The sequence below is a fragment of the Sus scrofa genome, chromosome 8 (assembly GCF_000003025.6).
Source record: "Sus scrofa isolate TJ Tabasco breed Duroc chromosome 8, Sscrofa11.1, whole genome shotgun sequence".
In the NCBI taxonomy this organism is placed as follows: domain Eukaryota; kingdom Metazoa; phylum Chordata; class Mammalia; order Artiodactyla; family Suidae; genus Sus; species Sus scrofa.
Window position 1 is genome coordinate 40842252 of NC_010450.4, and position 12551 is coordinate 40854802.

Genomic DNA, 12551 nt, shown 5'->3' on the forward strand with positions numbered 1-12551 from the left:
TCTAATTTTTAGATTAACGTATCACTATAATCATTGTGGAAAATCAGTCTTCAACAAATGTTCTCTATATTTTACACAAATTTATTTTAAGGGGCAAAGAATGCCATAATTTTAACATATTGACCAATTTTGCCAATACCCCCTAATATGTTAATCACTTTTTCCCTCATCTTCATGTTAAGCACAATCCCTCCTCCCCCTGCCACGCACAAAGGCAATCTTTTTTTTTTTTTTTTTTAAGCTACTCGTGGCATATGGGAGTTCCCAGGCCAGGGATCAAACCTGTACCTGAGCAGTAACCACAGCCACAGCAGTGACAATGCCAGATCCTTAACCCACTGAGCCACCAAGAAACTCCCAGGAAATCTGCTTTTAATTGAACTACGATCTCAAGCCCTTTAACTTACATGTACATAAATATTATGCAGTAACAGAGATTTATCATTTCCCTCTCTCCCTTCAAATACCATTCTTCCTCAAAATACGCTTCTGCACAAGATTTCTCCGTTGGAGCTACAATCTTGATCCATATTGCTACAGGCCACTCTAACACTGAAGGAATTATACTCATCTAGAAGAATATCAAGAAAGAATACTGATCTTAATGTAAGGACAAAGTTTAAGTGTGATTTGGGGTCGATATGAAAATATTTTATTAAAACCACATTAAAGCAGACTTCACTTAGGCAAATTACACATTTTAAATCCTCATGTCCCAAAAGTCTGGGTAGGCCCCAAAACTAACCAAGACCTGACTGCGTAATTGAAAATGGGAGATAACTTACTTCCTTATATCACTATAATGATATGCCAAATTATGTCATGTGAGAATATAGTGACTTTTAAAATAAGAGTAATACTATGATATATTAAAGTGGGGGGGGAAGAGTGGAAATATTCAACTATGAAGATCTACTCAAAAGTGAAATCTATGAAAAACACATATGGATGGATCTATATCTTTTCAGATTTATCTGGATTATAGATGATTCTATACTTTATAATTTATTTTTAAATTAGCAAGGGAAAACTACTCTGAACAGCTCTTTAGTTTTAAAAAAGAGGGAGAAGGTAGGGCAGAGGCAATGATAAACTTAACCAGTCTTTTTATAACTGTTTTAATAGGTCTTCCCATTTATACCTAAAAAAAAAAAAAAAAAAAAATTGAACATGCTCAACAGTCATAGCAACCCAAAAGCACCAATTTCAAAATCCTTTACAGGTGTTAACTGGGCTCCAAGCACCTCGGTATGCCTGTGAATTATACATGACAGAATCACGTAAAAAGGAGTTTTGTATTACTATTACTATACTTATCTATGTCACCACAAAACAGGCTTAGGTTTTCAAAAGAATCATAGTAATTCTCATCCAAAGACTTCACACAATAATTTAGCTTCATACAAATCATCTAGAAATGGAAAGATAAGACTAAGGTGAATCACTATTAGGTTTGAAAATGGCAGTTCAGATTTCTCAGTACTGTGCTTTACACCTAAGTTTCTCAAAGTGGAACACGCTGTGTAGACAGTAGTCAATAACGGCTAATATTTATTGCACAAAGTACCGTACAATGTGATGAATTTTTTGCATGTATTATCTCACTTAACCCTCAATAATCTTTTTTCTTTTCTTTTTTTTTTTTTTTTTTTTTTGCCACACCCGAGGCATATGGAAGCTCCTGGACTCACAGATTGAACCCAAGCCACAGCAATGACAACACCAAACCCTTAAACGCCAGGCCACCAGGGAACATCAATCCTTAATAATCTTAAAAGCTAGAAACTGTAACTATCCCCATCTTAAATGAAGAGGCGTAGATAATTTACCCAAGAAGTGGCAAAGGGTCCATCTTGAACCCAGAGCCTAGCGCCAAGGTAACAGGAAAGAAAGAGAAGTTGAGGAGGGAGCTCATAGAAACATTAAGTCCCCACGTAGAAAGGCATACCGTTCAGCGTTGGCATATAGTTCCTCTTATGCTCTGGAATAGTGGGTTTCAATCCTGGATACATATTTGAATCACCTGTGGAACTTTTTAAAAAAACGAACCAAGCCTGGAACTTTCGCTCAGATACTTGGCTTTCAAGCAGCCTGACCCGTGGCAAAGGAAGGGTGTGTGTTTAAATCTCCCCAGGTGATTCTAATGGACAAATGAGATTGAAAACCACTTAATTAGTGGTTATTATTCTCTCCCACTCTGTTAACCCCTCTCAGCAGCCAACCAAAATCAAATCATCCATTGGTTCTGAGCACCTCACCTATTATATTTTCCATTATGCCCAACAAGTACTTAGCTTTTTTCCTTCAACAGCGGAAACATTATATCTATAGCTGCACCTTTTTAAATAAAATTTTTCTGGTTCTTCTTTGACATGAGGAATGTAAGAGGAGGAGTGGGCACATATGATAAAATTTGAAAAGCCCTTCTTTAAGCACCCCTACAACTCCTTAGGTTTAAAACAATGTAAAAAGGTCCTAAAAAAATAAAAATTAAATGGTGGGCTATGATATCTGTTAAAGAAAGATTTAATATCCAAATATGTGGTTCTATTTCTTAATGTGGCTGCTGATGACAGTTAAAAAACTAAGTAACAGTTATTGTGGCCATAAATTCCATTGTCCTTTCATGGCTCTGTGACAGTGATTGTGCAGTGTTTTTACCCTGTTAAGTCATCTGAATATAAACTAACAGGTGCTAAAGAAATCAAAGCATTACATAAGCACACCCAAACAACAGCATGGTTGGTCACATCATGTATTGAGAAATGCCAGGATTTTGCTGACAGTCTTCAATGAGAAGTCTTACTGTTTCACCAAAAGTTATTCACTGCACACCCCACTCACCCTAAACCAAAAATATAATGAAAAGTGTTCCAGGCAGTCTTAGACGTGCTGGCCCTTTAGTTTTACTAAAAAGGTGGAGTGTGGAGATATCTGACAAGTGTGAAGTTTGATCTAGGATTTGAACAAGAGACCTAAAATGAAAAAGTATAAATACTTCAAGTTGTACAAAACTCTGGACTTCTCAGAGAAACATTACAAAACTTCCTGCTTCCGGACAGCTCATTATTTGGTTCAAGTCTTCACATTCCTTTATTAGTCATGACCTTTCAGAAAGCTCTCCTTCCTTATTGTTTGAACAATATCAGCCTTTTATAGGTTGCCAATGGGACTTTACGGGAACCCTTATCAAAAGAAGAAGCCACCCAGGAGCTCTTGCCCAAAAGAAGGACTTAGATAACAGAAACCCTCACTGGGCATTGTGTGCCCATCACGTAGTTTTTTAAAAAATTATCTGTAAACCTAATCATTCTGCATCTTAAAAATATATGCTCATCTATACATTTTTTTATCATATACAATTACAGGAACTTGCATTCGATCCGCAGAAACTGACTCTGCAAGAGACTGGGAAGACCTGTGGGTGTGTGTGAAATACAAACATAGGGACAACGAACTACTCATGACCCACACTGTCACTCGGGTCTCACCTGGCCCAGATCCGGCCTCTGAGCCATATGTCACTATGCTCAACCGCACAGACGAGGAGACAGAGAGCCACAGGGTAACAGGATGAGAAAACAAGGGGGAGGCGCCTCAGAAATACGTGGATTTCCACCCCGAGGCCGAAAGGGTGGCCGGAAGGGCAGACCCTAAGGAATAACCTTCCCTCCTGGGATCCGACACAGCGCCCAGGCCCGTAGGGCCTGCTAAGAAGGCAGCGGGGGGAGGCAGGGCAGTGTCTGGCTCCACTCTGGAGACCGCAACAAATGAAAATAAAGCAAGTTCTCACTTCCTGCTCGCCTACTCCTCCCGCAGGCCTCCGACACCAGACAGACCCCAGGGAGAAAGAGCCCCCACGGAGCACGGGGGCCGCCCCAGCCCTGCACCTCCCGCCCTCGCCCTCGCCCTCCTCCGGGCCTTACACGGTGACGTGACCGGAGCCGCGGACCACCACCGGGTCCGGCGAGTACTTGAGCAGCTGCTCCTCCAGGGCCCGCTCCTCGTCTTCTTCCTCCTCGTAGATCTCGTCGAAATCCGCCATCCTGAGCCTCCGCGGCCCCCCGCCCGAAGGGGCCTGACTCCAGGGGCTGCGGCCGGGATACGGGCTGGCGAGGCAGCCGAGGCTGAGCGGAGTCGCTGCCGCGGGCTCCGAGGCCGCGGAGTTCGCTCTGGATTGTCTTGGCTTCGGCTACAGAGGAGATGGGGTCCCGGCCGTCGCCGCCGCCGCCGCCATTACCGTCAGCAACAACAACAACACAATGTCAACATCCGCCCAAGGGCCGACACCTCCACCAGTACCGCCGCCGCCGCCGCCGCCGCCGCCGCCGCCGCCGCAGCAGCAACTCAGGCAACCACAGCAACAGCCAGAGCCACCCGCAGCGGGAGCACCCGGCTACGACATCGCGAGACTTCCCGGGAGTGCGGGCGGGCGGGCGGACGCGTGGGCGCGCGAGCGCGCAGGCAGGCGGCGCGGGAGCGCGCACGTGAGGCCTCGCGCGCTCCCAAAGGTCGCCTTCCCCCACTTCCACCCAACGAGGGTGTCTTGGGCTCGCGCTCCCCCCGCCCCCCGACGCGGCCCCGCCCTCCAGAAGAGGGGTCGCCGACCGGCTAGAGGACTGTGCCTAAGGGCTGGTGCCATTGACCGTGACTCAGAAAGAGAGCTGAGTGTCCAGAGGGGCCCTTAGTTCCCTAAAGTACTCTCTAACCAGAACAACTAAGAATAAAAACCCTGGCCGGAATAGAGAATTTATTGTGCATGCGGTTGCCAGTTTATCTAAAAATCAAATCTCACTTTTCGTCAGTATTTTTTAGTCTGTGATGAGTACCAGAGTCTTTACTTTTCCAATTTGAGGAACCCAACACACAGACTGCAAATATTTTTGTCCACTATAATACAAGATTTTTCAAAACTGTCCAAATTCAAACACCTTGTCCCATCACCACCTTAAAAATTGTCCAATATGTGATGCCAGTGATGCTAATGTTTTGTTTTGTTTTTCCTTACAAGAAAGCTCATCGAAGTCATGCCATGAAACAAAATTGATAATGTCTCTGGATTCTGGATTAGAAGATGCATTTTCCTGCCCAAGCTTCTTCATCAACCATAACCTCTTATCCCCTAAGACCTTAGGGCCTACCTTTCCCTTCCTTAAGCTCCTCCCAGGAAACGAAAGGAAAAAGGGAAGCAGAGGAAGAGTTTAATGGATTCTGCTTATTGGTCTAGGCCACCAACAAAGGCCTAAGTAAGGGTCACGCTGGGTACTTGGCTTCATAATCAATAAGCCGCCCAGGCATACAAATAGATCAGGGGCAGGAGTGGCTCCTGAGAGCGTTCAGGATAAGGAGCATACACTGTGAGAGCTAGTAAGGGTGGTCATACCTGACTCAGTGCTGGCCATAATGTTCACCAAATGTAGTGTTCACTTCCCACCAGTTTAGATGGGTCATTGCAGATTGCAGTAGCTGAGAAAGTACAAAGTGGGGCAATTAGGACAGGGGGAAACAACAAAAACCTCCTACTGGTAATGGTTCAAGAAAATGAGCACAGTTAGTCAAGAAAAGAGGAAGGAGGAGTTCCCATCCTAGCTCAGTGGTTGAACAAACCTGACTATTATCCATGAGGACACGGGTTCAATCCCTGGCCTGGCTCAGCGGGTTGAGGATCTGGCATTGCCTTAAGCTGTCGTGTAGTTTGCAGATGCATCTGGGATCCCCCCTTGCTGTGGCTGTGGTATAGACTGGCAGCTGGAGTTCTGATTCGACCCCTAGCCTGGGAACCTCCATATGCCATGGGTGTGGCCCTAAAAAAGACAAAAAATAAAAATAAATAAATTTTTAAAAACTCAGGGGTTTCAATTCAGGGCATGGATAGGCCAAGCTCCTGCCTGAATTTCCTTCTTGGCAGGAGCTAGGAGGCCAAGTGGCTGTACTCAGTCAAAGGAACAGCTGCAAGTGGGAGGACGAGAAAAGGGAACCACGGGAGTGAAGGTGAGCATGTTCCAGGCATGGCCCACACCCTGTGTGCTTTTACTGAGAATTCACCTTTTTGTGGAAATAGTGGCCAAGATGAGGGACTGGGGCCCCAAAGCACATAAATCTTCATAGAGCTGACAACTTCCCAAGAACAGAGGAAGTCACTTTAAGTCTCCAGCTCTTTCCACACACCCTGCTTCAGAGAGGGAGCTTGATGAATGTTATCTGAGTTGAGATGTACTGTGACTGGTGCTATTTCCAGACCATCATGAGTTCATGCAGCTTCTGAGGACTGTGAGAACCTCACCCTTAACTTTGGTTTCGTGTGGGAGAGAAGTTCTCAGATCTATTCAACAGAGAAAACTTTGTAACTCCCACTACCTCGGTGTAAGGTGGGGACTACCTTATTTTTGCCCTTCCTATTTTGCACTTCTTTTTCCTGTTCTGAAAAAGCTGTCAGAGCCAGCAAATGTGTGTAGGACCTGGGAACAAGGCCAAGAGGGTGATGGAAGATGAGTCGAACATTCCCCTGATGACTTTGGGGCCAACCTCCACCTCCAGCCCTCCAGGGTCCAGCTTCCAATCAAAGGCCTTTCCCAGTCTCTTCCTGGGCACAAATATCCCATCCAGGTCTTTTGGCTCAGCTCCCAGGTGCTCTCCTGTGCCCTGCAGTCTGGCTTCCTTTCCATTTAAGGGCCCCTTCACATTCCTGCTCTACACACTTTCACATTCACCTTCATACCCAGTGGCACAAAACCAAACAGCATAATGTCTTAAGGACCACAGGAGGCAACAAATCTGGAGTTGCTGTTAAGGCAAACATTCCCAGATTTGAAAACTTTCAAATTCTGGCATTACCTAGCTGAGTGGCCGTGGGCAGATTCAACTTTGTAAGCTTCCTTCTCTTCATCCTGAAGGGGGATCTATGTCATGGGGTTATGAAGGGTCAAACAAGGTGATGCATGCCCTATGGGCTGAACTGTGTCCCCAAAATGTGTATGTAGAAGCTCTAACCCCCAATACGACGGTATTTAAAGATAAAGCCTTTGGGAAGTAACTAGGTTTAGATGAAGTCATGAGGGTGGGATCTTCAAGATAGGATTGGTATCCTTATAAGAAGAGACAAGAGGAGTTCCCGTGTGGCACGGCAGAAATGAATCTGACTAGTATCCATGAGGACGCAGGTTCCATCCCTGGCCTCCCTCAATGGGTTAAGGATCTGGTATTGCCGTGAGCTGTGGTGTGGGTCACAGATGTGGCTTGGATCTGGCGTTGCTGTGGCTCTAGCCTGGGAACCTCCATATGCCGCGGGAGTGGCCCAAGAAAAAAAAAAGAAAGAAAGAAACAAGTTTCTATTGTTTAAGCCACTCAGTCTATGGTAGTTTGTTATGGCCTCCCAGGCTGACTAAGATGGCATATAAACCCTTATTTGTTTGCTCATTCACTCATTAAACAAGTATGCATTGAATTACTCCCATGTGCCATACTCTGCATCAGGAACTTAGGGGTTAGCAATAGTAAATGAAATGCAGTCCCTGCCTTCATGAAGCATAAACCCCCTGGGGGAAGGGTCCTATAATTATAAAAATAATTAACTATTAGAATTTTGATCAATCCTGTGGAGAAGTACAGGGGACCATGAGAGTTATCCCAACTCACTCTGTGAAATCAGTAATTCTTCTCTGGGGAGGCAACATTTAAGTTGATGAGCTAAGCAAAAGTATGAGGGTGGGGCAGTAGGAGAGGAGAAAGTTCTAGGCAGTGAAAATAGCACGTTTGTCTTAGTTTGGGCTGCTGTAACAGAATACCATAGACTAGGCAGCTTATAAACGACCAAAATTTATTTACCTGTCATTTATCTGTCCTCATGACTGAATCATCTACCAAAATCCACACCTCATGATACCATCACATTGGGGGGTAAGATTTCAATATAGGGAATTGGGAGTAACACAAACGTTCAGTCTATAGCAATATTTAAAGATTCTGAGACTGAGGTGTTCCCTGGTGGCTCAGCTTGTTAAGGATCTGGAGTAGTCGCTGCTGTGGCTCTGGTTACTGCTGTGGCGCAGGTTCGATCCCCAGGCTGGGAATTTCCCTATGCTTTGGGCACAGCCAAAAAAAAAAAAAAAAAGACTTGAAGCGGGAAACAGCATGGCCCAAATCAGTGACAAACAAAACCAGTGTGATCGGACCACAGCAAGGAAGGCAGAGCCAAACTGCAATAGGGTCAGAGAGGTTGATAGAAACTTGAAGCCCTTGATAAAGAGCCAGAAATTCATCCTAAAAGTGAAGATGTGAAGGCAAGCCATGACATACATACAGATGTACATTTTTAAATCCCCAAACGGGAGACCAACAGTCCACCCTATCCAGTATGTAGCCCCCACTTCTGAAAACAGCACCTTTCTCCCCTTCCCAGACAATTTGTGGTAACCATATCTCCCCTATTCTCAGGAAATGTGATTGGGTTAAGCTGATCACATCCCCAGTTCCAAGAGTGAGCATATGACCTAAGTTGGCAAATCAGAGAGAATGAGATTACCCTGGGGCACAGTGATTGGTTTGAATGGATACATGATTCATACAGAACCAACGACATTCAATACCAGGACTTTTCTTTTTTTTTTTTTTTTTTTTTTTTTTTTTTTTTTAGGGCCATACCCATGGCATATGGAAGTTCCCAAGCTAGGGATTGAATCAGAGCTGCAGCTGCTGGCTGACACCACAGTCACAGCAATACCAGATGTGAGCTGCATCTGTGACCTACACCACAGCTTGTGACAACGCCAGATCCTTTACCCACTGAGCGAGGCCGGGGATTAAACCTGCATGCTCATGGATACTAGTCCAGTTCTTAACATGCTGAGCCACAATGGGAACTCCTCAATACTAGGACTTTTAACAGAACTATTGGGAAGAGGGGGATCTCTTTTTCTACGAATCTGCTAGGAGCCATGATGTTTTTACAATGGTAGAAACAGTCTAAGAATGATGCCAGCACTGAGAAGAGAAGATCCAAGGGATGAAGCAAACATGACCATATCCTGATGACTTTGTCCTGAGTCCCCTGAGTTCAGCTACACATAAAAATCTCTCAGGTTTGTAGCAGAGGATAATGGATTTAGTTGGTGGAATGTAAGATACCCAATGGAGATGCCCAGGAGAACATAGATAGATACACAGAGATATTAGATAGACAGATGGATGGATATGTAGGTAGATGAGTGAATAGATAGATAAGACAAGGATGGAGAAAGAGAGAGACTGAATCAGGGGAGAGGCTCAAAAAATAAGTCTTGGAGTTCCCGTCGTGGCGCAGTGGTTAACGAATCCGACTAGGAACCCTGAGGTTGCGGGTTCGGTCTCTGTCTTTGCTCAGTGGGTTAATGATCCTGCTTTGCCATGAGCTGTGGTGTAGGTTGGAGACACGGCTCGGATCCTGCGTTGCTGTGGCTCTGGCATAGGCTGGTGGCTACAGCTCTGATTCGACCCCTAGCCTGGGAACCTCCATATGCCACGGGAGCAGCCCAAGAAATGCCAAAAAGACCAAAAAAAAATTAAAAAAAAAATAGTCTTGGCAGGAAATAAATACACTTGGAATCCATCAGTTCCTAGATGGTAGAAGTAGTTGTAGAAGAGACCAAGATGGCTCAAAAGCCAAGAGATGAGGTGGCCAGGGAGAGAAGGAGACGATGAAAGCATGCAGGATGAAGGAATGTCAGAGAGCAGAGATGGGGAGAGGAGGAAGGACAGGCAAAGGAAATGGAGAGAGAAGCCAAAGTGGTGAGAGGCAAACAGAGAGAAGCTGGTGTTATAAATAAAGGAGGGGAAACATAAAAGAAGGAGGCAGTGAAGGTTTAGGTGAGATGATGCGGAGATGATGTAAGATAGGAACGGGTGTCTGCTGCATTGAGAAGCACAGCAAATCCTGGGGAAGGACTCAATGTCTACAACCAGTAATTTGACAGAGCCACGCTGAACCCCTTAATGAAATATAACCACTAAAATCAGTAATGAAAGGGAGCATAACTATCCCCCCTCCTTAACGGTGGACTATACATAGACTTCCCTCCAAGAGAAAGGGGAGAAGACTGACTTTACAGTGGCGATACCTGACCAACACTGCTGTAGCCAGCTAATCAAGGTCAACATCCACAGCCATAAATCATGTTGATTGCATGTACTTTTTTTTTTTTTGTCTTTTTGCCATTTTCTTGGACCGCTCCCGCGGCACACGGAGGTTCCCAGGCTAGGGGTCAAATCAGAGCTGTAGCCGCCAGCCTATGCCAGAGCCACAGCAACACGGGATCTGAGGTGCGTCTGCAACCTACACCACAGTTCACGGTAACGCCGGATCCTTAACCCACTGAGCAAGGCCAGGGATCGAACCCACAACCTCATGGTTCCTAGTCAGATTTGTTAACCACTGAGCCACGAAGAGAATTCCTGATTGTATGTACTTTAGTTATGATATAATGAAAATGGCACTTAACCTTTCTAATCTTCTGCCCCCAAACCCATAATCCCCTTCCAATCATGATAAAAACACTGGACAAATTCTAATGGTGACACATCCTACAAAGGACCTGAACAGTACTCTCGAAGACTGCCAAAGTCATTAAAAACAAGGCAAGTATGAGAAACTGTCACAGCCAAGAGGAGCCTAAGGAAGCAGGACAACGTGTATCCTGGATGGGATTCTGGAAGAGAAGAAGGAAATTAGGTAGAAACTAAGGAACTCTGAATAAATTCTGGACTTTAGTTAACAATAGAGCATCAATGTTGGTTCATTAAGTTTAGCAAACAGATATTAATAATAGAGAAAAATGTATGTAGTATTATAGGGAACTCTCTGTACTGTCTTCTCAATTTTTCCTTAAAGTCTAAAACAGCTGTGAAAAAATGAAGCCTAACTTTTCAAAATTAGTCATTCAGCAAATACTGAATTCAGAAGAGAGAAGGAGAAATGTTTTAGTGCCAGAAGCAAAGATAAAGCTTAGAGCTTGAAGGATAGACTCTTAGATGACATCATAGGGCTGGGAGGGGAAGGGATGGGGGAGTTACTGGACCACAAGTAGGTCCCAGCAGCTAAAGGCAAGAGTTTTAACATGCTGTGAAAGGAACCTTGGCCCTGGGCAGGTTCAAGGCAGGACCGTGGCATCCAACCAGGAAGGGCTGCAAGAAAGAAACCAGAAAAACTGCCCATGGGCCAAGCAAGCAATGTGGAAAATTTTTTCCCTAGAATTCAGGGTTGGGAAAACAATGGTCTCTGCAGAAAAATCAAAGCCCCAGGCCTGCACCTGCTTGAAGACCTGTCTCAATTTACATCAAACCTGTAGTATTGGGTTGGCCAACCTAAGAAATTAGTTGAGGGAGGAATCATATCTAGCACATAATTTCTACAAAAGGCAAATGAAACAGGATCTGGAATACGGTGCCTGGAATCTGGTAATCATGCAGAAGATGTTAACTATTTCTCTTTATATTACTCTGTCTAGAGTGATAGAGGCAGGAATACCAATAATAACCTATGATTTTGTATATTCTTGAGCCTAATGGATGTGGATAGGGTAGTTGCAGTGTTAGGGAACATAGCCTTAGGAGCAGAAATACTTGGTGCCAGCCATGAGTCCCATTTTCCCAGGTGAGAGGAAGAATTTTAAATCACATCACGAGAGTTCCTATTGTGGCTCAGCGACACATAGTTGCTAAGAACCCAACATAGTCTCTGTGAGGATAAGGGTTCGATCCCTGGCTTTGATCAGTCCATTAAGGTGAGGCATAGCTCACAGATTCAGCTTGGATCTGGCATTGCTGAGGCAGTGCTGTAGGCCTGCAGCTGCAGCTCTGATTCAGCCCCTAAATTCAATCCCTGGCCTGGGAATTTCCATGTGCCACAGGTGCAGCCATAGACATAAATAAATTGCATCAGGAGAGTTTCTTTCTTCCTTCTGGGAAAATAAATAAAATCATAGGTGTAATTCCAAAAAAAGAAATTTGGAGTTCCTGTTGTGGCTCAGCAGAAATGAATCTGACAAGTATCCCTGAGGACGGAGATTCGATCCCTGGCCTCACTCAATGTGCTGTGAGCCGTGGTGTAGGTCATAGATATGGCACGGATCTGGCATTGCTGTGTCTGTGGTGGAGGCCAGCAGGTACAGCTCCAATTCAATCCCTAGCCTAGGAACCTCTATATGCCACCAGCATGGCCCTACAAATTAAAAAAAAAAAAAAAAAAAAAAAGCCAAAAAAAGAAATGAATCCTCTCAACCCACACTGATCACTTTTAAAATCCTTTTTAACATAAAATTGGCAGGATGTGTCCCAATGTTCGAGATGGCGGTGCTCAGAATATAACTAATGAAAAATAGCACTGCTGCTCCAGTGCCCTAAGATTAAGGAAAGGTCATGTGCAGTATAAGGATGTGAAAGGCCTTTGAGGAGCAACAGTCATTGTCTTCTGCTTCCACAGTCATCTTCACAACTGTGCTGACTGAGGATGAGGGAAAGAAGGCGATCTAAACTAGACTGCAAGCTTCCTGAGAGCAGACTCTTATTTGAGCAAAGAAATA

The 12551-nt window shown here is 44.6% G+C and overlaps 1 protein-coding gene across 1 annotated transcript in view; it reads right to left on the reverse strand.

Moving 5' to 3' along the window:
• CHIC2 (cysteine rich hydrophobic domain 2) overlaps nucleotides 1-4464 on the reverse strand; it is a 65351-nt gene extending 60887 nt beyond the window's left edge. Inside the window, exon 1 of the mRNA XM_003128983.4 lies at nucleotides 3927-4464. Coding sequence (XP_003129031.1) covers nucleotides 3927-4045 — 119 coding nt within the window. The 5' untranslated portion in view covers nucleotides 4046-4464. The remainder of the gene's footprint in view (nucleotides 1-3926) is intronic.